Here is a 27,688-nt window from a genome sequence, read left to right on the forward strand (position 1 = left end):
TAGATGTAGAAAGATCAGGCAAAAATTTAGGAATTGTTGGTTGAAGAACATTTCAAGCTTGAATATCATAAAGGGAAGAAGCATAAACCAGAGTAATAATTTTGGTGATTAACAGCTTGAAGGAGAAAGGATATAGCCACAGTCCTGCTTGGTTCTGGGCAACATTCTCTTTGGAAGCTAGTTGTCACAGCAAAAACAAGAAGAGAGATAAGAGCTTCTGTGGAGAAGGACATCAATACAGAAGAGTGAAGGATGCAGCAGCAAATGGAAATTGATTATACACAGGGGAATTTGTCAAATAAATAAACTTTACAGATAAAAGGTCCATTTCTCATCTCTGGAGAAGGAAATTACAAATATAGGAAGGAAGAAAGAATGAATCCTGTTTTGGAAATATCTGTATGAATTCATAGTTTTCTAAACCTTTAGTGAGAGAAATAAATATAGATATAAAAGTATATTGTGTTTATCTGTATACATGTATATATACACATACATTCCCTCAGCTCTGTTCACTAAGAGAGTGAATAGCAAAACCCCAGTACCAGTGCTTCTTCTCTTTATAATATTCAAGCTTGAAATGTTCTTCAACCAAGAATTCCTAAGCTTTTGCCTGGCCTTTCCACAACCTATCTAATCTTCCTATTCCTTCCTACCCACTGCATCCCTCTGCAGATTAAGGGAGGCATGCCTGGGTTGATTGATTTTTGATACTTGAGTGCAGAATTATGAGGTCCATCTAGTTTATCTATCCCTAGTGTCCAGATCTTGGTTTTAACATATCATTCTCCACCAAAAGGATCCAGTGCTCCTTGGAGAAATGACTGATTCTAAGGGAGTACAAGATGAGCCTGGAGCATCTTGTTATGCCATAAGGTAAAGGTATACTCAAAGAATGAGGATGACTTGTCAGAAGGTCATAGAAGGGGCTTCCACTGACCAAATCTGGTACATTTTGAACAATAAAATAAATAATGGTAGTAATGGATTTATAGTCTTAGAATAAAATAGGAAACTATGAGTGTATGCTAATATATAAATAACTTGAAAGTTTTGTGAGAAACAGGATTTTCACCTATTCTTAAAGTACCTTCCTACAAAATGCTTATCAACTACAATGGGAAAAACTACCTTTTCACTTGAGGAGCCTTGATAGATACCACCTTAATGAAATGATCAATTCAGCATTATTAATAATGAGATAATTCAAAATCATGTATCACCTAACAGAGTACCTTAAGAATGCAGCATCACTTCTGTGGTATTTCTGCCAAAGATACATGACCTCACTCTAATCTTTAGTAAAGTTAATGCATGATTCTGAACTTAGTTCTTTTGTTCAAAGGCATTACTGAGACATTTGGCAAAGCTCAAATTGAATCTGAAGGTTAGAAGATAGTAAAGTATAAATGTTAATTAGATGATTCTGATAGTTTTATTGTGGTTACCTGCACACTACACATCACATACATGTTAAAGTGTGGTGGGTAGTAGAGCATCATGTCTGCAACTTACTCTCAAAAATAGTTTGGTGGGGAGAAGTTTCTTCTATACTTAATAACTTTTTTGTAAGGTTAGGACTTTTCAAAAATTATAACCAAGCAGCAATAAAAAAGGATTATTAGGAACCTGAATATGGAGATCTTGGAATGTCACGATTTTTTTAAAAAAGGATTTTGTATTCCATTTGTAGGGAAGGAAAAAAATCTTTTTTCCCTCTCCTCATCTTAGGTTTTCTAAAGCCCTATAAATTAGACTGGCAAAAGATAGGTTAACAAGAGAAAAGCAAAAATATATTAACATGTGCATCACACATATACATGGGTGTAACCAGAGATGTGTAACTCAAAAGGGTGTTTAGAACTTAGAGTTTTATTTATTTGACTTGATAAAGGAAAGGGAGAAGGAAGAAAGCATTTATGGAAAAGCAAATGACTAAATGGCCTTTTAGAATAGATGAGAGTTAGGATAATTTGTGATAATGTCTATCTGGGTGTGGCACTGACTTCTGTCTCTAAGAGGAAAAGATTAGAGTTGTTCTTTGGGGAGGTTATGACCATTGAGTTCTTTTGGGAGGCTCTGCTTTTAGACAGATAAAGGACTTCAGGAACTCAGATGCCTTCAGCACAAAATGATTCTTATGCCAAAGTGGCATATTTGGGGACAGCATATCCTGATCCCCTTCATGTGCATTGGGAAACTTTTATCAGTTTTTGAACAGTGAAATGTAATGATGAAAGTGCTCTTGGAATATGAGTTTTTCATCACTGTATGGCTAGATGGAAGCAGAGACTAGAGGCAGGGGTATCGGTTGGAAGTTAATTGCTTAGGTGTTAGGACATAGGAGCCTGAACTGAGATGATAGTCACTGGGGGTGGATGGATGTTGAGGCACATACTAAAGATTATGTTTTTGGAATTTGTTAGTCTTAAAATGGAAGTGACAAAAAAGAAATAGATGGCACTCTGGGAGGCCAAGGAGGGAGGATCTCTTGAAGTCAGGAGTTCGAGACCAGCCTGAGCAAGAGCAAGGCCCCGTCTCTACTAAAACTAGAAAGAAATTAGCTAGATAACTAAAAACATATAGAAAAAATTAGTCGGGCATGGTGGCGCATGCCTGTAGTCCCAGCTACTTGGGAGGCTGAAACAGAAGGATTGCTTGAGCCCAGGAGTTTGAGTTTTTTGTGAGCTAGGCTGACGCCATTGCAGTCTAGCCCGAGCAACAGAGCGAGACTCTTTCTCAAAAAAAAAAAAAAAAAAGATGATGCTTAGTACAAATAGGCCCAAATTCTGGACCAGAATAGTTGGTATTCTTAAGCTTAGTTGAAAATAATTTGATGACACGTTTCTGCTTTAATATAAAGGCTGATTCTGTGAATAAGTAGCATTACTAACTGCATAAATTACTGAGAGCTCTTATATGCTTTGTTTACCTATACTTGGGTTTATGGTGACTGTTCTGTACTGAGGATGGGTAAATCAAGTCATCAAATGACCTAACTTCTTCATGCATATATTATACTAAATACTTTACATGCATGAATTCTTTTAAACATGTTAGCATATTTATAAGGAATATATTGTGTGCATTAAAAATATCTTTTTACTGTGTCAAATATATTTTTATTGTAGAAAATCAAAATATGGATGAGCCAGTAGAAAATAAGAACATCTGGACTATCACCAAAGATAAATCACTGTTTACTCTGGAACATTTAAAAATGCAATAACTAAAATTCAGAGATTGAATAACTTGACCCAACACCCAAGTAGTGCATGGTGGAGCAAGAATTAGAACCCAAACCTGTTTGATTCTAAATCCATCACTTACACCATTTTGAACATCTGCCTCCTTAATTTTGTAACTAGGTATCACCTAATTAGCTATTTCTCCTAGATACCTTCCTAACACATGTGGTAACTGATTGGGTAGGTGGATATGATACTTTACTGACACATGAACATGTGTATTCTGAAAACTAGTTTGCAAGTCACTGGGAATTTGTACATCCTTTCCTATAGATTAGTGTTAGAAGTAATAGGAGTAAGATACTCAAACTGTGGTCTACAAGAAAATGACACATAGATGTAGCTGAACTTTACATTCAGAAAGAGGATTGTTGTGGTACAGGAGAAAAAGCTAAAGGAATAGGTTCTTTCTTTACGCCTCATAGGGTCAGAAATAGATATATTCCTATTTCCTCAGTATAATTTACTTTTGGAATCTTCCCACCTTCGTGCCTGCAGCCTGCCCCCTCCTTCCAGAGTCCCTTACTCCAAGTTACCACATGCCCTGTACTATTGTGCTGCTTTAGTCTTCAGAGCTAAGGTTCTTCCCCAGAGTGTTTTGTCCAGTTACCTCTTTTTCTTCAATTGTCTACCGGATCTCCAATATAACTGACCTTAGCTAATATTAGGAGAAAGGTAATCTAACGAAACTCATTCATGCTAATGAGTAGTGGTAATGTGGTATGGTGCAAAGAACCTAGGATTTGGAATTGGGACATGTGTCTTAGCAATCTGCTCAACCCTTCAACTATGTGTGTGACCTTGGGTAATTTAGTTGACCTCAATGATTTTCATTTATAATGATTTCTCATTTATACAATGGGAATAATAAAACTTACCAGGGCTATCGTGAGTGTCAAATGAGATATAGTAAATGTAGTTTGTAATATGTAAAAAGTATATATACTAGGGATCATTGATAATGAGTGATGGGCTTATAATTCTTACATTATTTGCATTTTTAGAAGTTTCTTGATCACCCAAATTAATCTCTAATTGGTAGAATTTCAGTTGTTAATTTTTAAAAAAATTTGTTTCAGAGAATGGAAAAAGAACTGATGTAGAAGTCACTTAGGAAAGCAGGCTGAGCTAGCTTCAGTTATATACTCGGGGTGCCTTCCTAAAACTTTTGCCTTTCTCTTTCTCCTGTTAAACCACCTAATCTCTAAAAACTCCTATGCCCAAATGGTCAATCAGTCTCTCCTTTTTGCTCTCCTCTATTGTTTTGTGACAATTCAAGGTAGCAGGGTGTTGACTTTAGAACAGTGCTTCTCAAGCATTAATGTTCATAAGAAACATCTGAAGATCTTGCAAAAATGCACGTCCTAATTCAGATCATCTGATATGGGACCTGAGATTCTGACTTTTTACAAACTTCATGGCCTTGCCTCTCGTCTGAGTATTATACTTTGAGTTGAGTTAAAACATGTTTTTATGTAATTTTTTCAGCTCTAAAACTATTTGTAACTTAGGAAATTACTTATTGTTATTACAAATACCTTGAAAGCTTGAAATTCATTAGTTGCCCCAAAGTGATAACGAGAGTAACCAATACTAGCGCAAAGTTGTTACAGAGGAGAACCAATACCAGAGGAAACTGTAACAGATGGTAGCAAGGTTTTTCTTTTCATTCTTAAAACTTTGTCAGCATCTCTTACTGGTGGTAAATTAAATGTGAAATTTCAAATTAACTACTGAATATGTGGAAATTGATTACGTTTTCCTTATGTTGCCAGGTATTAATGTTAAAATCACTAATATTTAATAGCCAATGTATTTATATTGTAATAAGGGGTAGGATTTTTGTCTTAGGAGAACTGCTAGTTACCACGTTATATTTATTCTTGTGATATAAAAAAATTAAAATCCATACCATAGAACTCTAAGGAAATGAATATTGGATTTAGTCAAAGCAGAAATACCAAGACACAAGGGGGCACTGTCTTACCATAATCCGACTGAATTTAATTTAGCTTTTTGTTTACTGTGAATGTCTTTCCCCAAATTCTGTCTTCTCTGTAGTTTATCATAAAAGCTTAAACATTATACACTCCTCTAAAGCTGTAATACTTAAATCAACTAAGTTTTCAGAGTTCACAACTCAAATGTGCTCTGAACAAAATTCAGAAACTTTTTATTGTATTTGGGAAGAGTGGATGATTTGAAGATTGGAGGTGGTGTAACACATTTAATTGTTACTGTTTAGGTCTGTGGTGGGGGAAAAATCACTGTAAAAATAATAATTCAGTTGCTTTGGAGAAATATGGTACCTCTGTTCGGCAGAAAAGAGTTAGGATAAAGATTGAACTGTTATAAGCTGCAGCTGCATTTGCCATCAAATACCAAGTTGGTGCTGATGAATGTTTTGTTTTTATTGTCATGGAAACTTGGAGCTGGAGAATGGATATTCTATTCATCTGGGAAAATAGCAGTTCCTTGCATAAAACATAAGGGCCTTCCAAAGCAGTTCCTTAAATAGATACTGGGTGAATATAATCCAAAAAGTTGAGGAAGTAAAAGTGAAATAAATGCAATCTTTTCTGGATCACTTCTTCTATTCTCAGTACTAACAATATAACTGTATATTCAGTTATGAAGCTTATTACTTAGTGCTAGAAAGTTGAATTCCAGTGAGCATGGTATTTGTGTAGCATCACTATAATAGTTAACCAACGCGTTAGAGCTGTGTTTATATTTTTTCCTTGATCTTAAGCTATCTCCTGGGAACTCTAAGCTTATATCCTATTAAACAATTACTTCCAATCCCCAAATAGTTTTTTTTTATTCATGCTACTTATCTACTATGGTCTTTCATTCAAATATTATAAAGCATTTTATAATTTTTTTTAAAAAAAACTTTACCCAAAATAAACTCTTACTGAAACACAAAGTGAGATCATGGTATGGTCTGGGAGGAAAAAGAAAATACAAAATAAAAAACCTGTAATGATGCAGATAAATCCTTATGTGTATTTTATAAGGAAAGAGACCATCACAAGAACAGAAAACGCAAATTAGTTTTGGATTCAGTATTGGAAATGTGATACAGCAAACTATAAATATGGAAAATAATAGTAAAATGTAGATAAAGTGATAATACAAATTAAATCAGAGTTCTTAAACTTTATATTTAAAAAAGGAAAATTGTGAGTTGTGATAGTTTTACGAAAGGTTACCAGCCAAGTTTTATTATCTCTGCAAGGGAAACAAGCCAATTTTTAATTTTGACGTCATTTAATGATAGAGAAGGAAGGGTTGTAGTGAGCCTAGTTTAAATGGGATGGAGAAGGCTTCCCTGAGGAAGTAACATTTGAATAGAAACCTAAATGCTGTGGCAAAAGAACAGTTCATGCAGAGGGGCTAGTGAGTCCAGCAGCCTTTAGTGGGAGTGAACTTGGAATATTCAAGGAAATGACAAAATACAAGTTTATGAGAAAAAAAATTTTTTTTAAATGTTCACATGGATTTACAAGCATTATAATGAACTAGAACATGACCAGTTTTCTTACATGAGACAGGTCTAGGTGTAGAGTCCTAAATCTAGGTTGCCAGGATATAGGAATCCCTCAGAGAAAGAATAGGATGGCTTTAAAATTAATTTTCAAGTGTAAGTTTTACTGTCATTTAGTATACTTTTTCAAAATATTTTAATGAAATCATTTTTTATTATTGAATATAGTCCAACGTAGGGTAAGAAGCAATTTAGGGAAAAAAGGGTCAAAATGAATATAAATATAATTAAATTTACGTAGAGACAGACCTAAGTTGAGAAGTAGGGACCTCTAAGAGAATATAGTTTAATAACAGCAAATTTCACAAATATTTTCGTACCCTATGGTATCTGTAGCATAAATTTAAAGTATATGTATGTGTTTGAAAGTAATGTGTATATATATCATACCACATACAAGAGGACCAGGAATTGAAGACTTGTACGACAAAATGCATGATAACGAATTTAGAGAACCAGTCAACATGCCAAAGAAAATAGAAGAGAACTAGGAACTGGACATTGTATTCCATAACTGAAATGATGAGAAAGAACTGGAAATTTGCCACCTGTTTAAACCTTTTAGAAATAACTGTGTATAGTCGGTGCAGAGGATCATATTCTTAGAGCAGTTCATTCCAAATTCAAATAAGTGAGCAGACTTAGTGGAATTCAAAGTATTTTAAGAACTAAAACATCTGATGTTGGAAGTAAGAGAACCTCTTTAAAATACTGTAAAAACAGAAGTGGTTTGACAAGGTTTTTAAATTGTCCAAGAGTTCATCAAACCCCACGTTTATTATGGTAAAGTCTAGCTGAGTATGATGTATTTAATTTAGGATACTCCAAAATGTAAAGATAGTAATAAATTTAGAATCTACTGCTGTTTTAGGTTATCTACTGCCTTATGTACTACTCTGAGCAGGTTTTGGGTTTTGGGGGGGTTTTTGGTTTGGTCTTTTTTGTTTTGTTTTCTGGTCAAAAAATCTAGCGTTCTGATCTGTAAAAATGGGTTTGCTAGAGAAAGAATAGGGGAAAGGTTTTTTCTCTTTTGGGAATGTGTATGGAAGGATTTCTGAGAGGTATAAAAAGCTCAGGAAGTTTCATAGTAGTTCTAATTAAATCATTAGTATCTAGATATTTGAAGTCTTTGAGAGGAGGAAAACTAACAAGGTGAGTCCTACAATTGCTCCAACTCACTGCCTAGAGGAATGTTCCAGGCCACAGCATAAAGATGAGGAGATAATTAAACAGAGACTGACAATTTTGCTAAGTTGAAGAGACAAAGATCAGAATTCAGAGAAGCCAAGGTGGGTAGGATTTATAGGGCAAAAAGGAGGGAGCAGAGAGAGATCAAGGTCTGCAGAGGGGCTGGTTGCCTCAAGTCTTTGGCCAAGTACTTATCTGCACATACGTGAGAAGAAACTTGAGACCAGTGAAAAAAATCACTTCAAAGGATTAGGCTGAACAATTCCTGAAACTCAGCAGAAAGCTGTGAAGAGTTTTTCCCCTAGTCAAAGTAGAAAGATCCCATAATAAACAGGGCATATGTAGAGTCCTCAGAAGGGTGTTGTGTGGTGGGGCTAAATTAGCCCTGGGCTAAAGGGTGTTCTATTGCTGCTGTAACAAAAGTTAAAGGCAAACTTGGAAAAGGATAAAACTGATTCCAAGTAACTTAACTGCTTGCTAGAACACAGACTGACATTCTTTAAGGAATACAACAAAATTCAGCACCCAAAAATGTAAACTTTTTAAGGTCTAACGTTGACTTAAAAATTACCAGGCATGAAAAGAAGAAGGAAAATATGCTGTAACCAGGAGAAAAACTAATCAGTAGAAACAGTAGTCCAGGAAATTTACAGAGATGGTGGAATCAGCAAATGATGATGTTTAAATGGCTGTCATTAGGTCATTAAATATGAAATGCCCAATTTCAAATGAAAAATTTAGTTTGTTATATCTCTAACTAGAAGCAGTACAATTAATCAAAGTATGTGCCTAAACTCTCAACACAGTTTTACCGTCTTAATGTTAGTTAGCTTGCTTATGCCAGCCGCAAAGAAGCCTGGAGAGGAAATAGCGATGAAATCGCAAGAGGCATTTTCCACTACTTGTTGAGAATTGTATATTTTTCCTTGCAAGAAGTGGTCCAAAGCCTGGAAGAAGTGGTAGTCACTTGATGCAAGGTCTGGTGAATATGGTGGATGACAGAGAGTTTCCAAGTCTAGCTGCCGTATTTTGAGCAGCATTGTTTGTGGGACATATGGTCGAGGTTTCCTGCAAGAGGATTGACCTGTCTCTATTGACCAATCTCGGCTGCTAAATCACAAGCATCCTCATCATTTCGTCCAGTTGGTTGTAGTAGACATCCGCTGTAATTGATTGACCAGATTTCATGGTGCTATAATGGATAATACCAGCACTGGACTACCAAACAGACACCATTAGCTTTTATTGATGAATATTCAGTTTTGGACTGTGTTTCAGCACTTTATATTTATCCAGCCATTGTGCCAGACACTTGTGATTGTCAGAAAGAATTCATTTTCATCACATGTAACAATATGGTATAGAAAGGGTTCACCTTAATGTTGTGACACCAAAGAAAGGCAAGCTTCCAGACAATTTCTCTTCTGATGCTCATTTAATTCATGTGGTACCCATCTATCCAGCTTCTTTACCTTGCCCATTTGTTTCAAATGGTCCAATATTGTTGGAATAGTAATGTCAGACCTTGCTGCTAATTCATGAGTAGGTTGAGATGGATTTGCTTCCACTACAGCTTTCAGCTCATCATCATCCACCTTGATCTCAGGTCACCCGTGTGGCTCATTTTCAAGTTTAAAATTACCAGAATAGACTTTTTGAAACCATCAACACACTGTGCACTCATTATCCACATTCTTCCCAAACACTTCGTTGATATTTCAAGCTGTCTGCACTGCATTGATTCCACAACAGTCAAAAATAACATGAATTTTTGACTTATCCATGGTTTCACAAAAATTGGCTTAAAAATTTTTTTGAAAAAACATGCACTTGAAAGAATGAGGATGTACCTTCACAATAAAAAAGAAATGCCAAAGTGAAATGTCAGAGATATCAACTGTGAAACTTAGTTCTTGAGGAAATTGGACATTCCATACTTAATAACCTAATGTACATATGCTTAATAACTCAAGAATATAGAGGAAAACATGAATATGTGGGGACAAATGATAGCTATAAAAAAGAAAAAACAAGTGGAACTTCTAGAGATGAAAAATACAATACCTGAAATAAAAAATACACCGGATGAGTTTAACTGCTGATTATTCACTATAGAAGAAAAGATCAGTGAATTTGCAGACATGGAAACAGAAACTATCAAAAATAGTGACAGAGAACTTTGAGCTTTTGTTTATGGTGTAGAAAACTATAAAGGATGCCATTTTCATTCTGATGAGGAGGAAAAAAAACTTGATAAACTACAAAATTCTTACTTTTTTGAACTCTTCAGAGGGGTCCAAGTATACAGGGTCTACCAAGTACTAATGCTGAACCAGAATAGAGAACTACCTCCATCACAAACCTCACAAGAAGTGCTAAGCAACAGCAGTCTACTACTGGGGGAGGGGCAAAAACATGGAGAGAGACCCACTCAGGGACACAGGTTTACAGGGTCTTTTGAAAGCTGCAGGTGAAATACTAGCACTGAAAACACTTGCAGCACCCTAGCCACATGCCAAGCGCACTAGGCAAAAGCAGCTGATCACTAGAGAGAGTGAAAGCCTCTGGTCAGCTGAAGGTAATCACAACACAATAATCACTCCAAGCTCAAATCCAGATTAGATTGACTCAATTTCCCACACTAAAGGCCTTATAAAAAAAGAGGCATGCTCTAGCCTAAATTTCCTATTTCTAGGCCTGAATACTTTACTGTTCTACACACCATATCCTACATTCAATCAAAATTATAAGACATGTGCATAAGCTAGGAAAAAACCCAAACATTGTCGAGACAAAACAATTAACGTAACAAGACTCAAAGATGGACCAGATGTTGGAACTGTCAGACAAGGATTTTAAAAGAACTCTGGTTAACATATTTAAAAGACTAGTGGAAAAGGTAGATAGCATGCATAAATGGATAGGGAATTTTTAGCAGATAGAAATAATAAAGAGTCAGATTGGATTGGTAGAAATAAAACACATGATATCAGAGGTGAATAATTCTTTTGTGGTTAATAGACAGCATAGTTGCTGAGAAATCAGTGAACTTGAAGATAGGCCAATAGAATTTTCCAAAGTAAAACACAAGAAAAAAAAAGTGAAAGAAGAATAGAGCTATGAGCTAATATCATCTAATATGTACATGATTGAAGTTTCAGAAAGAGACAGAGAGAGAACAATATAGAAAAAATATTTGAAGAGATAATGGCCCAGCTTTTTCCAAAAACAATGAGAGACATCAAACCATAGATGCAAGATTTAAGAAACAAAGACAACAACACACACATCCCCCTGGACATACTATATTCAAACTACTGAAAACCAAAAATAGAAAATCCTGAAGCTAGCCAGAGGCAGAAAAAAACACATACAGAGCAACAAAGAATAAACTATAGCAGATTTCTCACTATAAACTCTATGAGCAAGAAGATGATGGAACAACAATCTCTAACTTATTAAAATAAAAAAAAAATCTGTCAACCCAGAATTATATATCCATTGAAAATAGTTTTTAAAAATAGAGGAAAGACTTTCAGATACATGAAAAGCTGAGAAAATCCATTCCCAGGAGATTTTGTGCTACAATAACTATTAAAGGAAGTTATTCAGGCAGAGGGAATGTGACTTCAGACAGAAACTTGAATCTGCACCAGGACTCAGCAAACTCTTTCTGTAGAGAGCCAGATATTACATATTTTAGGCTTTGTGGGTCAGACAGTTTCTGTCATAACTACTCAACTCTGCCGTTGTAGCATAAAAACAACCATAAGCAATCTATAAACAAATGGGCATGGCTATATTCCAGTAAAACTTTATTTACAAAAACAGGAAGCAGGCCAGCTCTGGTCCATGAGTCACAGTGTGCCAACCCCCAGTCCCTGCAAAGAAATGAGAACTCCAGAAATGATAAAAGTGAAAGTAAACATAAAAGACATGTGTTTGTTTCTTTTTAATCGCATTATAAAATAACTAAATGTCTAAAGCAAAAATAGTATCACTGTATTGTGGGGTTTATAAAATATGTCAAAATAAAATACATGACAATAGTAACCTAAAAGATAAGAGGGAGGATTTTGGAAGATAGGCTCTATTATATGAAAGATGTAGATTATAAACTGAAGGTAACCATTAAAATATTAAAAAGAAATGTAATTTATTCACCAGTAATAGATACTAAGTGAAATAATCCAAAAGCAGGCTGAGAAAGAGTGAAAAAAGAATAAAGAACAGATGAGACAATTAGAAAACATCTAACAAAATGACAGCCTTAAATCCAACCATATCAATAATAACACAATGAGTGCAAATGATCAAAATGAAGCGCAGAGGCAAACCAAGCAATTGGAGGAGAAAAGAGTTTTGCTTTTTGAATTTTCTGTTTTTCAGTGGTTTATGCACATATTTTTAAGAATGGGTTCTTCCCTAGGTGAAAACATTTAAATAGTGAACTCTATAATGTGTTTACACTTGTCTTCCCTTTTACTTAATAAGGATGGTCTCCCCTTCCTTCCCCTAAGAACTTCAGACAAAAAACCAAGCTATCTGGAACCAGTGACTCGGAACCATCAGACCCAATGTGTTCCCCTGTAACCACTTTGCCCAAACCCTGGGAGAAAGGGAAGGATTACATGTTCCCTCAATATTACAAAATCTACAACTCTATTAAAATTCACTTTAGACTATCCTTTTATGCCTTCACTTCTCTTCAGATCTCTCTACCACCTTTTCCAGATCTTGTATGCTTTCTTTGGTAAATCTTTCTGTTTATTCCACTTGTGGACAGAAACATAATTGTTTGTGGCTACATATACAAATAATGCTAGAGATATACCCATTCATAAATGCTAAAAGAAGAGTGAAGTCATTAAGTTTTAATGAAATGAAAGGCATAAAGAATTTTAAAACCTCTGAAAGTATCCAAAAGTTCTCTTTAAATTCTTTGCCTAGAATCTACTTTTTTTCCATCCTCTAATTTAGACTTTTTGCTCAAGCACTAATGTTCAAGATATGTATATGTGGACTTTCTAGTCAATACATTTCATTTTAAAGATAGTAACTCAAATTTAATTACTTATTTATCTTGTTTGTCGCTGTTCTAAGCACTTTATATGTTAATACATTTTATCCTCACAAAAACCCAGTGAGGTGGGACTACATTTTATAACCGTTTAGGCAACTAAAAGACAGGGTAGGTGATACTGATAGTAAGCACCACGGTGCAGATTTAAACCTGGCAAGCCTGCATCCATTGTCTTTGTGAATAACCACTACTCCATGCCTCCTCTCTCATTTATTATTACAATATGTTAGATTTTTTTCCTTTTCTCAACTTCCTTCTTTCCTTCCTTCTTTCAGCAAATATTCTACTCAGACACACTGTGACCTACATTGACTTGTATATCCATTTATGATAAGTATGTAAAAAATTTATTTTGAGTTGTGCCTTACAAATGAACTCTGGATTATGACCCATTAATAAGTTGAGACTGGCCTTTACCTATTTTCATACTCAAAGATAGGATGGCAATAAATTGCAATATTCGGGGCCACTCAACGAAAACTGAGTATTTCATATCCTCAAAGTAACTATGATGTAGCAATATGTATAATAATTATAGAATTATATAATATATGTATAATAATTATACATCATAATTATTCCAAAAGTCCCTACATTTTTTAACAGCTTGTCCTTTTTACTACCTACAGTGCCCAAACTTACATTTTGTCAGAAAGTGGGTATCTGATTAACAGCAAAGTTGTTGATGAGGATGTTGACTTTGTGGGACATTAAAACAGAAAGAAATCATCCAGTCCAAACTTGTCCCACCCCACCCTATTTTTCAGGTAAAGAAAGTGAGGTCTAGAAAGGTTTAATGATTTAATGACATCTCATGGCTACTTCACAGCAGAGGCAGGAATAGACCCTTTTGACTCTCATTTCCATGCTTGTTTCATTCCACTACCCTGTTTATGACCCGATAGTTGATGAATGGTAACAGTTCCATTGACTAGTTTCTTTTCTTCTATTCCAATTCTTGCTGTCAAGGGAACTAGCTAATTAACAATCATTTATTATCCGCTGTTTTAGAGCACAGTTCTGTTAAGCTGTCTCTCTGCCTTCACATGGCTGTGTGCCATAGATAGAGCCTTGGAGTAGAATCTGTCCCTGGCATGTAAACAAAACAAGTCTAGAATTCCAGACTAGTGTTCTCTGAACAAGTGGCATCTGCCTTCTGGTCCTTGGGTGCCATAAAAAATAGGCTTAGACACTGACCTTGCCTGGTAAGGTCATGGTCTAAATTAAATAGCCAAAATACAGAAGGATGTGAGAAAATCATGGTAGTTAGCAACGATGAGCTTAATGTTCTGCTTGTCATTGTATAAGGCAAGGAAGTTCTGAGCGGAGCATTGATACAAGATTTGGTAGAAACAGCGTATCAGAGAGAATAGGTTACTTAAGTGTCCGGTTACCAACATGCATTAATGTGAGGTAAGAAAGAAGATGCCATACAGCACAAGGAAAAAGAGGAAAGAAAGAAAGAAAGAAGATGCCAAAAGTAGATGTGTTTGATAATTTGCTCTTCTTTCTTCCCCACAGCCAAATTATTCAGTGATGTGATTGTTGCTTGACATTCTTTCTTTTTCTTTATGTTGTGGTAATTGGGAGTAGATAGGATTATGGTAGCTCATTTTATTTAGTCCCTAAAAAGTTGTGAACCATCAATTAAATTATTTCGGATCCCTTTTTTTGTTTAAGAGTGGGGTAAACATTAAGACACGAAGGTTACATGATTATTTTTTTAAAAATACACATTCATGGTGTTTCCTCCTGAAATGTAGCCAAAAGACAATTCCTAGTTCTATAATCTTTACATTGCTTTAAAAATTAAAATGTCTTCTTTTTTAAGTTCTTTATTTATTTTATTATCTTTTTTTTTTTTGAGACAATCTTGCTCTGTCACCCCAGCTAGAGTGCTGTGGCATCATCATAACTCACTGCAACCTCAAACTCCTGGGCTCAATCAATCCTCCTGCCTCAGCCTCCCATGTAGCTGGGACTACAGGTGTGCACCAGCATGCCCAGCTGATTTTCCTATTTTTAGGATCTTCCTTTTGCTCAGGCTGGTCTGGAACTCCTGACCTCAAGTGATCCTCCTGCCTCAGCCTCACTGAGTGCTAGGATTATAGTTGTGAGCCACTGCACCCAGCCCTTTTCTGAATTCTAAACATGTGGTTGGGGAAGTGTAGAGACGTTAAATGAGAAAAACAGACTTAAATTCTGAACTTCAGGGAAAGCAACAATGTAATATAGATGCAAAAATGTTTTCAAGAACAATTTTTAAAATGCAATTGTTAAGTAAAATGTGTCAGAGAAGTGGAATTTAGATTTTGAGCCTATGTATAATGCATACTTTTTTATGTATTACACATATTACACAATTGGACCATAAAATGGCCCAGAAAGTTTTGATAAATGATGGATAATGACTCACTCTGCCCTACTGGTTCATTCCTAATTTTTAACTACCCACCCACCTCACCCTCTTATATTGAATCTTGCATTTTAATGTTCTCCTCTGGGCATTTTAATGGCTGAAAGGCAAACTGTTTTGTATAAACTTTATCATCTTCTTCTATTTGTTTATATTTAACTTGTGAATTTGATGTTAAGTGGAGGGTGGTAAGCATGGAGAAGGGTAGCTGGGTTGGTGAATGTTTGCATCTTAGAATGTTTATCTCAGGTTTTAAAATTACAAGAAGTCATTTCTAAAGCCTGTTTAAATTGCCCAAGTCTGACTGTGCTCTTCCCAGGATAATAAGATACTTTATTGGTGCCTTGGCAATTCTGCAGGAAGTATTGATTGGGAAGCTGCTTACAGTTCTGATGCTTGTCACAGGAAGTTGGTGCAGGGTTAAGATGGCATATATGATGAGATAAAGGCTGGGTTAGAAAAGTGATTACAACTGGCAACTTGCTAATCACTGACCTCTATAGGGATTCTTTGGTTTATCGCTAATCTCACTCACACTTGGCATTTTCCTATGCTGATGCCTCATCATTCATAGCTGTGTGAGTAATTTGGCATGGAGTGAACAAGAGGAGGGCATAGAGAGTCCAGCAGCTGTGCTTGTTGGCACTAGATATTTAAATATCTTCAATGTAGCCAGCAGCGTGCTTGGCACAAATGTTAGCCAATAATGCTTAAACAAATTGTTGTGAAGAAAATAGGCAGACATTTATTTTAAAACCCTCTCTCTCTTTTCTTTCCTTTAAAAAAAACTAGTTGATTGAGATCCTTTTTAGATTTTTTTCTGTAAGTTTGAACAGATTGCTACCAAAATGAGGTCTATAATTCTGATGATAGTTAGCATTGGCCCAGAATCTTCCAGACAAGGATTTCCAAGTACTTTATAAACATTAATTAAACTGTAGAAGTCTGTGTGAGGAACATGTTACTGAGTTGATTTTCCTAAAAGAGCAAGTGGGGCCATTGATGTTAAGTGACTTTAACTTGCCCAGTTCACTCAGTGAGAGAGAAGCGAGAGCCAAGAGATGAATCCAATAATCGGAATTCCTGGGTCTCTGCTCTGATATACCCAGTAACACTGCAGATTTGCCCATTTTGTAAGGTAGCATTTTGTGTTTCTCCAAATAGTTAGTGTGATTCAAATTGTATGAAATTTCTGATAGGGTTCACCTACAAAAGAAGAAGAATGGGTTCTCCAAGAGCAAAAATAGGTAAATAATGAATTTTCAGAGATACCCAGGGAGGGGGCTATAGTCTGCTCATAAAACTGTCATCAAATTTAGATTTGTGCCCAAATATTTAGATTTGCCTATGTAAGGATTTCATATTATTTCTCCAAAAAGTAAATATGGAAAAGCTCACATAATTTATTGAAATATTTCATTTTGAACATAGTAATGTTCATCTAGGTAACTGTTTTGAAACATCCAGGAATTCTTTTTTCTAGGTTAAGCTTTTGTTTTCTAAGAAAAACCAGTCTAATGTTAATCATTTAAATTATAGCACATGGAGTTTTTTATGTAATAGATGGTAAATTTGCATTTATCAATGCAAATTGTTATGTCTTACAAAAATGAACAGAGAAATAATATTGGCTTTCATACAATAGGGAAACGATTCTCATTTGTGCTGTTACGCATGAAGTCAACAATTATTCCTTAAGTAGAACCTATTTGGTGAAATTAGTAAACTTTAATTTTCTAGAAATTTTCAGGTATTCACTGGACTACTCCAGAAATAAATGTTGACCAGGCTTTATCTTTCGTAACATCTTTATCTCTGGCTGTTTCCTCATCATACGTTATTTTCAGTTGGTAGGAAAAGAATACACACCATGAGGGTATTATGGAGCAGGTCTCTCCAGCCAGTAGATTGAGATCTACAGGAAATCTTGAAAATTTGCTGTATCGTATCTCACAGCTATTACCAGTTTTCTTCGGTCACTTACTCCTTGGTATTAACAGGATTTCTAGTAGGAAGAAAAATACAGCTAGTAGTGGTATCTGCAGTATAAGCAAAGCACCTTTCACAGTGCCTTGCACATAAGAGTTTGTCTGCAAATACTAGTTCTTGCCACCATGTCCACAGTGACCTTAAGACTTCAGGAGTAAAGGAGAGAAGGTAGAAGAGTCTTCTACTGCTGTGCAGTCAAAGAAACATTCAGCAGGGACTTCTTGAGCCAAAGTTGGTCAATAGTGGAATGCCATGTCTCCTGGGAAGGGGTCTGTTTTAGTCTCCCCACAAAGTGGGCCTTAGTGCAAATACAGTCATGGATTTCAAAGCGCAGCTGCTGTGGCTGTCAGTGAATTACCCTCCCTGATGTTAGGAGTTCTACAAGGAACCTTCTTATGATTGCCATAGCAACTTATTTTTTAAAAATTGTTTTAAGTTTATATACATTGGCCACACAATACAACCTCTCAGGATGCCATTATGCAATCTCTGATCTTGTACAACTTACTCATTTTTACAGCTTAGAAAACTAAGGCCCAGAAAGATGATATCAGAATAAATATTTTTCTAACAGGCACTTGAAGTAAAAGTAACAAACATCATGTGTCCTGTGTGAGAAATGAAGAATAGCAATTACTTGTAAGTGAAACTAATGTAACTATGTTGTAGTAATATCCAGAACAGAACTTTGGGGTATTTGGATTTTGCTGCCAATTTTGGGGGGAGTGATTTGTCATTGATCCTTCTTTTCAGCAGAACTAGGTTTTGTGTTCAATGCCAAATTAGTTGATTGGTAGAGGCCGCTTGGAGGACTAGATAGAAAATGTTTCATGTGCTATACCTGGGTTCTACCAAATGTAGAAGCTATGTGATAGGTAGCTATGTGATTGGAATATAGGAGTTTTGCCCTAAACCTCCCTTGGAAAGCACTGCAGTATACCATGCAGTTAAGAATTTGGTGTTAGATAGCTCTACATTCTAGTTCTTCTGCTTACTGATTCTGTGACCTTGGGCAAATTATCTCTACTCATTAGTAAAATAGTGTCTACCTCACTGGGTTGGAAAAATTAAAGCCACCATTAGCTTTCATCTGGATTGTTTCAGTAATCTTCTAATTGGTCTGCCTGCTCCCACACTTTTCCCCCTATAGTTTGTTCTCCACACACAGCAGCCATGATGATCCTTTTAAGATGTATTAATAGATTGTCTTTTTAATAAACAGTACCAAAGTCATTTGGCTATCCCTATGGGAAAAAAAAAGTACCTTGACTCCTTACCAACATACACAAAAACCAAATTCAGATTTAAATGTAAAAGTTAACACAGTAAAGCTTTTGGAAGGAACATAGAAAAACAGACTTAAAACCTTGGAGTAGGCAGAGATTTCTTAAACAGTACATACACCAAAAAAAAAAAAAATGATGTTAACCATAAAGGGGGAAATGGATAATTTGGCCTACATTAAAGTGAAGAATTTCTGTTTATCAAGAGACACTATTAAGACAGTAAAAAGGCAACCTACAAAAGATATTCAGATAGATCCAGTAAAAGATCTTGTATCCAAAGTATATGATAAACTCCTACAAATCAGTAAATAAATGATGGGCAATCCAGTAGGAATAAAACGAGCAAAAGGCTTAAATATTTCACTATAGAATATCCAAATGTCCAGTAAACGTGAACCCACTGTGACTCACTAGTAGGAAATTGGCTGCTAAAATGTCTGTTCAATCTTCCACTGCTTTAATAAGTATATTCACAACAAAAGAGTTAATTATTCCACACCAGGTCTTCAGTAGAACAGCTGAAACGTTATATAATTTTCTGCACAAACGGCTTTATTTTACTTTTGGAAATGCTGTTTTCTATGAGTTCTTAATCATAACAAGCTAAAATAATCAATCTTTTTACTTTTATCCTTTGTTCCTAGGTCCCTTTTCTGGGACCACACAGTGTAATGTCTGACTCTTTGTTGGCATGATAGCTCTGCAAGTCTTAAAAAGTACAGAGACCACACTTCTCCCAGATCCTGTCTTCTCTAGACAAACATCCTGGTTCTTTTAGCTGATGTGGTTTTTAGATTCCTCACCATGCCTGCCTTTTGGCTTTTCAGCATTATTCTTAAGACATGGGAGATACAAAGTGGAAAGCATCATTAGTGGACCTCTTTTGGTGAGACTGTTCATATTCAAAGTAGTACTGCTTTGGATGGGAGTTGAACTAGATAGCCTATGAAGCCCCATTAAAAACTGAATCTGTGATCCTGGGAAAGGTCATTTGGCCTAATGTGGTAATTCTGATTACCTCAGAAATGAGGAGGAGGTCCCATAATTCACCTGCCCTTCAAGGAGTTATCAAAATTGGACCTTAGTTTTTACCAAGTTTGTAAGTTTAGAAAAAATCACTTGTGTAAAGTACAGGATAGAGTGATGTGGTTTAATAGTGGTTCAAGCTTTTAAAAAGTCTAATTTGTGCCCACAAGGCAGTATGACTATTTTTAAAAGCCAGCGTGCTCTTAACTGCACTTACGGAGTAATGAAATTCATGTGGGGTTGTAGGGGAGGGAGGATTTCCAAGTTTCTCTTCTTATATGGTTTTTTACATTTCCTTTTTTTTTTCTTTGCCATTTCTGTGTTTTGAGTCATTATCTTTCCTACCCCCTTCTTTTTCTTATGCCGATTAAGCCATATAGTTGCTTTAAAAAAAAAAAAAAAAAATCCGTGAGCTGTCTTTCTGTAAAGTAAGAGAGAAGAACTGCTCAATATTTGCCTCTCTCTACATTAGAAACTCCCAGGACTTGCTGGATCCTCATTCTCTAGCCCTCTGGCAAAGGAAGTGTATCTAGCTCTAGCCTTACAGTTTACTCAGATGTGTCCCAGTGAGTGTCTTTTCCTTTTATCCTCAAGACTAATTATTGTCATAGCCACAAGACAGCATGATCTGGATCTAAATGAAAAACTAAGCTGGCAGCTCTAAAACTGTGTAGGGCAGAGTACAGCTTATCTGCCAGACCACCTTCATTGGAAACATCACTTGCTCAAAAGGCTCAGTTGTTCTCACTTAGGTCACCTACTCCAGAGAGCCTCTTTCTGTGAAATGATGGGTGGTAGTTTAATCTCTATCTTAGTATGACCAGAAGGTGCATATTTATCCATTCAAGTCAGAATAAAAGTCCACTTCCTGGTTCAGTGTGCCTTATGGAACTCTTGCAGTCCCAGATATTCCCTGTCCACTTCTCCAACACCACCCCCAATGCACCTAAGATGTAGACCTTGAGACACCTCACCTTGCTACAGAGAGCTACTTTGGTCTAAATTTGCACGTTGAAGAAACAGTGAAACTGAACACTATTCTCAGTATGAATTGTGGCACCGTCTAACTTTCGTGTGTGTATTTTCTTAAAATATATATACTATATACTATTAGATTTATTTCACTAAAAAAAGCTAAATATCTAACAGATGTAACAGTACTTGTAAAACTTCATCTTCATCCTAGACTGTAAGCTTTTCCACTAGTTGGCATATACTAAGGGCAGAGGCTCATATCTTACTCATCTCATAAGCCCATTGTATGTCAGAGTGACTAGCCATATGTAATATGTGGAACTTAGGTTCTTTTGTCTAGTCATTTCTTGAATATTTGTGATTGGGTTGGGGAGGAATGGGAATATAGAATGGTGCTTGTGTACTCCCAGCATCAATTTGATAGCTGATTGTATCCTATGTCAAGAAAAATTAAGTAAAATTATCTTCTAAAGAGTTCTTTCTAGGCTGTTAACATTAGTTTGTATTTTTGGAGCTTAGGTAAACAATGGAGAGTTGTAACCTAAAGTATGTTAGTGGTAGAGAACAAGATGACTGACTTAGAATTTTTTTTTTTTTTTAATTCTGGGAATATTTGTTCAGGTAGTGCTGCTAAGAGTTTATGTGTTACAAAACTAGGAAAAATAACTTCTTTTTTTTTTTTTTTTTTTTTTTTTTTTTTTTTGTTGAGACAGAGTCTCACTCTGTCGCCTGGGCTAGAGTGCTGTGGTGTCAGCCTAGCACACAGCAACCTCAAACTCCTGGGCTCAAATGATCCTCCTGCATCAGCCTCCCGAGTAGCTGGGACTACAGGCATGTGCCACCATGGCCGGCTATTTTTTTTTCTATTTTTAGTAGAGATGGGGGTCTCACTTTTGCTCAGGCTGGTCTCAAATTTCTGGGGTCAAGCAATCCTCCCACCTCAGCCTCCCAGAGTGTCAGGATTACAGGCATGAGCCACCACACCCAGAGGCCCTCTTTCTTGAATAATTGTTTTCAATACTATTCAAATGAGTCAAGGTTATCTATGATTTCTTGAGCAGTTCTTAGTTTGGATCAGAAAATACTGGATCTGGTTAATTAATATAAACCACATAGGTCTAACTACTTATAATACTTTTGCATACGAGATATATATCTATAGGTGTCTGATGGCTTAATATACATATATGTACATACATATATATTTTCCAATAATATGTTGTTATTCCACTGGAGTTGGGATTTTTTTTTTTCTTTTTTAGAGGCAGAATCTCACTCTGTCACCCAGGCTGAAGTGCAGTGGCACAATCATAGCTCACTGCCACCTCACAATCCTGAATTCAAGCCATCCTCCTACCTCCCAAGGTACTGGGATTACAGGCACGAGCTACCATGCCCAGCCCAGAGTTGAGATTCTTAACCTGGAGTCCAGAAACTGCCAGAATAGAAAGAAAATCAGTGAGCTTGGGTGGGAAAAAATTGTCAGCTTTATTTTTACCAATTTCTAAGTGTAACTTAGCGTGTCCTTCAGTATTTTTTATTTTTGTTTTTTTTTGAAACAGGGTTTCACTATGTTGCCCAGGCTGGACTGGAACTCCTGGGCTCAAGTGATCCTCCTGCCTCAGCCTCCCAAGTAGGTGGGTCTACAGGCATGTACCAGCTACATGTCCTTCAATATTGAATGAGGATAGCAAAATACTCCTAAATAGTACCTGTGGTTTTTGTCACCAATAGAACAGATATTTTCCTATCATAATATAGTTGCAGATATATTAAACTATCATTTATGGTTTGAAATTATCATTAATAGTCTTGCTGCTAGATATTATTATTTAATGTGTTGGTAAATTACCATGTAACAAATGTGGTTTCTTTGACATTGTGATGATTACATATCAATTTACTTTATAATACTAAATACTTTGTTTTGTGCATTTAAAAACATTATTCTGAGAAGCTTGCCCAAGAGGCCCATGTCACATGTGCACACCTACATCCATACCTACCCACTCCCAACACAAAGCTCCTGTGCCAGAATATCCCAATGAATTCTTTGTAATAGTTTTTTCATAGATGTTTCAAGGCAAATTAGGTATCCGTTAAGTTACTGATAGTTCTTAAACTATATGCAGGTGAAGTTCACCAGTTAAAATTGTCCATCTACTGCATTTATAATATTTATGTAAAAGTTAGCAGAAACTAATGATATAGTAGCCAGAGATTTTTATTTTCCAGTTGCCTGAGATAAAATAAGGAAAATCATATGATTAATTTTAATTCATTAAAATAGTTCTTGTGAAAAGTAGTCTCGAAAGAATTAAAGATGAATGCCTTCTTAGTCTGAGTGAGTATGCATTATTATATTTCAAGGGTACACAAACATTTAAGTCCCTAAGAAAATAACTGATTCCTGATAAATGAAAGGTGAAATAAGAATGTATTTACATATCAAGATCTCATTTGAATAGTTTGTGTCATTTTGAAAATAAGCTATCAACTTTCCATTTCAGAAACTTTTACTTTTTAATGTTTTTTTTTTTTTTTTTTTTTTTTTTTGAGACAGAGTCTCACTTTGTTGCCCGGGCTAGAGTGAGTGCCGTGGCGTCAGCCTAGCTCACAGCAACCTCACACTCCTGGGCTTAAGCGATCCTACTGCCTCAGCCTCCCGAGTAGCTGGGACTACAGGCATGCGCCACCATGCCCGGCTAATTTTTTTGTATATATATTTTTAGTTGGCCAGATAATTTCTTTCTATTTTTAGTAGAGACGGGGTCTTGCTGTTGCTCAGGCTGGTCTCAAACTCCTGACCTCGAGCGATCCACCCGCCTCGGCCTCCCAGAGCTAGGATTACAGGCGTGAGCCACCGCGCCCGGCCCATGTTTTCAGCTTATGTTAAATTAGTTTTCATTCTCTCTGAATTGAATATCCTTTGTGAAAGGGAAAGGAAACTTAGGAGTTTTAATAGACATAGAGAAAGTAAGTTTAAAAAACTTTACATTTTCTTAAACAGTCTGTCAAATGAGTAGCCTCCATAGAGATAATTAAGATTGTATTTAAAGACTGTACTTTTATTAAAAACAGAGCTAATATTCATCTCTTACTTACCTTGTTCCCTTTTCTACTGCAACATTTTTTTTAAAAAGAGTTCTTACATATGAATGAAAATATAACAGACCTCAGATTATTGCTTAACTTTAAGTCTTTTTTAATTTTTATTTTTAATTGACAAATAATAGATGTGTATTTATGAGGTACAATGTGTTTTCATATATGTATACATTGAGGAAAGATTATATCATAACTTTAATCTTAACTGGTTGTTGAAACAATGTTTTCAGGAAGAGGAATTTGCAAGGTAGAAAGGGCCTGGTGAATATTTCAGCCACTAATAAATTGATAATATATTCTGATAAATGACTAAAGCCACTGGTGTAATCTTTTTTTATTTTTGTAATTTTATGGCATTTGTTTAAATAATGTTAATGTAGTCTCCTATCCTGCCAAGTATATGAGACAGGGTTTGTTTTTAAATGCAACAATTTATTAAAATTAAGGACATGTACTGAGAATGGTTTTTAATATCTCATAAACTTGTTTAATTTATTTGATTAAAGAAGCAATACCACCAAACTGCAGATATGGGCTATCTTTTGTTTCTTTCCCAGCAATCTCTTCTATGCCAGTCATTCTGAGTTGGTATTTCCTTCAGTCTCTTGCCATCTTCTTGGTTCAGGAGGCTTTCTGGTCCATTTTGATGAGACACTAGGAGGGATATGTGTCAGAATTGCAGGTGTATAATCCTTTCATGGTTTCAGGAGGTAAGTTACCGAAAAGTAGAAGAATAGAGTACAAAACCTTGAAACATAACCTTGACTCTTATAAGCATTCTTGCTTGTAAAAGATACATCCTTACAGAGTTACATTTTTTTCCTTCATATATGTTTTGCAAATTAAAATTCTTTATGTAGAACATATTACTTTATGGTGGAAATGTGTGAAGTAAATAGACGGTAATTAGCCTTTTCTTATAAATCTGCATTGTTATGTGTTTGTATTACTTCACCTCAACTATGTACTTCCCCAGTAATAGCCAAGAGGTCTTTCTTAAAACACCTGCTGTAGTACCCTTAATGGACTCAGAAATTATATCCTTAATTGTTGAAGTATGTTTTCGTAACTGGCTTTATTATTACAAGGATTACTTTGCATATCTAAAGGGTTAATAGGTGCCAAATTTAGAGTTGTAAGATTTCTACATCGGTTAGCCAGTGTGGCATGTATTCTTTAATAAAAATGATGCACTATTAGTCAGTATGTTTCCAAGGTTTTTAAAAATTGTGTACCACATTAATAAACAATTTTGAGCATCCTATTGATATGTAGATATTTAAGTTAATAAACTATATTTTTATACAATCACAAGCTAATAACTCAATGTATAGCAAATGTATAGTATACGATTATGGTGAAGTTTATATAGCTTCAATAATTTTAAATCTTTTGGCTAACTTATCAGATTTAATTATATTGTTATTATTTTTACCTTACAATGTAGAAAGAATCAGCTTGTCATTTTGTTTTTTGTTTTTGTTTTTGTTTTTGTTTTTTTGAGACAGAGTCTTGCTCCGTTGCCCAGGCATGAGGGCAGTGGCATATGATAGCTCACTGCAGCCTCAAACTCTTGCACTGAAGCGATCCTCCCATCTCAGCCTCCCAGAGTACTAGGATTACAGGCATGAGCCACTAGTGTGCCTCCAACTTTGGTATTATCATCAAACTATGATGTCTTTGCAGAAATCTTTTTAAGCAACATGCATATTTGTGAGGGACTGTTTTGTTACAACTATATTATAGGGGCCAAGGGAAAACTTCCCCTTCGCTCTCTAAAGGTTCAGTGAAAATCAACTGACAAAAGGCAGATTAACAGAAGAAAAGACATACAAAATTTATTATTTTTACATGCGTAACACAGGGGACTTGCAGGAGAATGATTACACAGTATCTCAATGGAGTACAGATGTCTTTCTTCATCGGGGAAGGGGAGATGGGAGAACTGTGGCAATCTGAAGGATAGTAAATGATTTGTAGTGGGGAGTCAATCGACTTGGAGAAGGAAAACATACAACATCCTGGGACAAAGTCCTGGAGCATGCAGAGCAGACAATGGTTTGTGGCAAAAGCCTGTCCAGGTGTGTTGACAGACTTCAGTCTCTCTTTCTAGATGTGGGTTAATGCAATGAAAACTCAGGGAAGGCAATAGTGTTCTTTGGCAGGTCTGGTTGTTCTAAGTAGATAAAGGAACTTTGAGGACAACTCTACCCTGTGCTTTGGGGAACAGAGAGACCTTGAGGTTGCTTCTTCAGTCTAGCATGTCAAAGCGCCGTATTTTGGGGTATTGGTTTCTGAGCCTCAATATCATATTTCCAAATTCACTTTATTGAACATACCTAAGCTCTAGTGTGTTGAAAACAAATGAGTGAGCACACTGCTGTCAGTTGTCAGCACCATGAAACTTTGCCTTCCCTCAAGAGCTAGCCTGTACCATTCTTGCCACTTGGCCATGAGACTTTTGAACTGTGGATATAGTCCCAATAGGAATTCTTTATACATAACTGGTAAGAGTGTAAAGTGGCACAATGACTTCAGAGAATAGTAAATACCTACAAAGCTGAAAGTGTGTATCCTTTTAATCTACCAGTTCCACTTCTTTGTGTCTGTTCTGGAGAAACTCTTGTATATGTGTGTATATGAGACATGTGCAAGGATATTTGTTTCAACGCTATTCAGGACAGAGAAAAAAGTAAAAACTATCTTTTAATAGGGACATAAACTGGTTTTACTTGTACAATGGAACATTTGATAGCAGTAAAAGTAAATAATAATGTCTATTATCAGCATGTAGCTCAAAAACATAATATTGCATGAAAATGTAAATTTCAAAAGGAAATGTGTAATCCCATCTGTTTAAATATATTAAATGCAAACAGTAATGTATATTGTTTGAGAACATGAATGAATATATATTAAAAAGTACAACATATTCATGGGAATCACACACACCGACGTTATGAGAGTGATTGCTTCGGGGTCTGGGTAGAGTTGTGTCTATACTATCTTTGAGAGAAAAAAGTGAAAGAGGAAGGTTCAATTTGAAGGAAATATGGGAAAACATTATTCTCACTAGTGGGTACATGAATCATATTGTTGGCTATATAGATGTCTTTTCTTTTAAATGTGTTTTAAATATTATACATTGAAAATAAATTATTTACATAGTATGAAGTTAGAATTTGACTCAAACTGAGTGGAATGATAGCAAGCTTTTTAACATTTATTTATCCGATTTTATCCTCTTGTTTCTAATTTGTTCTTTCTTTTTCCAAACCCCAATATCATTACCATGAATAGTCGAATTGATTGTCTGTCAATAAATGAGGAGTTTCATATAAAGTTAATTTCTTTGTTTTATAGGAAAAACGTCAGAGAGAGGCTCATTTTCCCTATACAGCAGAGATTCTGGATTACCAGGCTGTCAAGTAAGTTAATGAATAAAAAAGCAGTGAGATGATTTTTGAGCACATAAATAAAGGCTTTGTTAATAGAGACGGTAGAGATTTATCCGATTTATTTCACCATTATTTGTTCCTTTAATTTTTTAAATGTGGTGGTCTTTCAGCAATTAAACATATTTTCTTTTCTTTTGTTCCCTCTGTTTAAAATGGTTTACCTTCCCCAGATCACCAGTCTGTCTTTATCATTAAATATGTTCATAACCTACCTCATGTTAACTGGAAACAAAGTAGCAGTTATCCTTTTACTCCTTTCCAAAATGCCTATCATTTCTGAAAATGTTTTTTGCATATTTCCTCACAGAAAAAACAAAATTGTTGATATATAACATGAAGAGCATATGATTGATCTGCATAG

The 27,688-nt window shown here is 35.6% G+C and overlaps 1 protein-coding gene across 4 annotated transcripts in view; it reads left to right on the top strand.

Annotated features, from left to right (window-relative positions):
* TCF12 (transcription factor 12) overlaps positions 1 to 27,688 on the top strand; it is a 346,996-nt gene that overhangs the window by 212,425 nt on the left and 106,883 nt on the right. For all 4 annotated transcript variants that reach the window (XM_045529980.1, XM_045529997.1, XM_045530003.1 and 1 more), the window contains exon 6: positions 27,233 to 27,297. In XM_045529980.1, coding sequence (XP_045385936.1) covers positions 27,233 to 27,297 — 65 coding nt within the window. The remainder of the gene's footprint in view (positions 1 to 27,232; positions 27,298 to 27,688) is intronic.

Source organism: Lemur catta, chromosome 1, assembly GCF_020740605.2.
Source record: "Lemur catta isolate mLemCat1 chromosome 1, mLemCat1.pri, whole genome shotgun sequence".
Taxonomy (NCBI): domain Eukaryota; kingdom Metazoa; phylum Chordata; class Mammalia; order Primates; family Lemuridae; genus Lemur; species Lemur catta.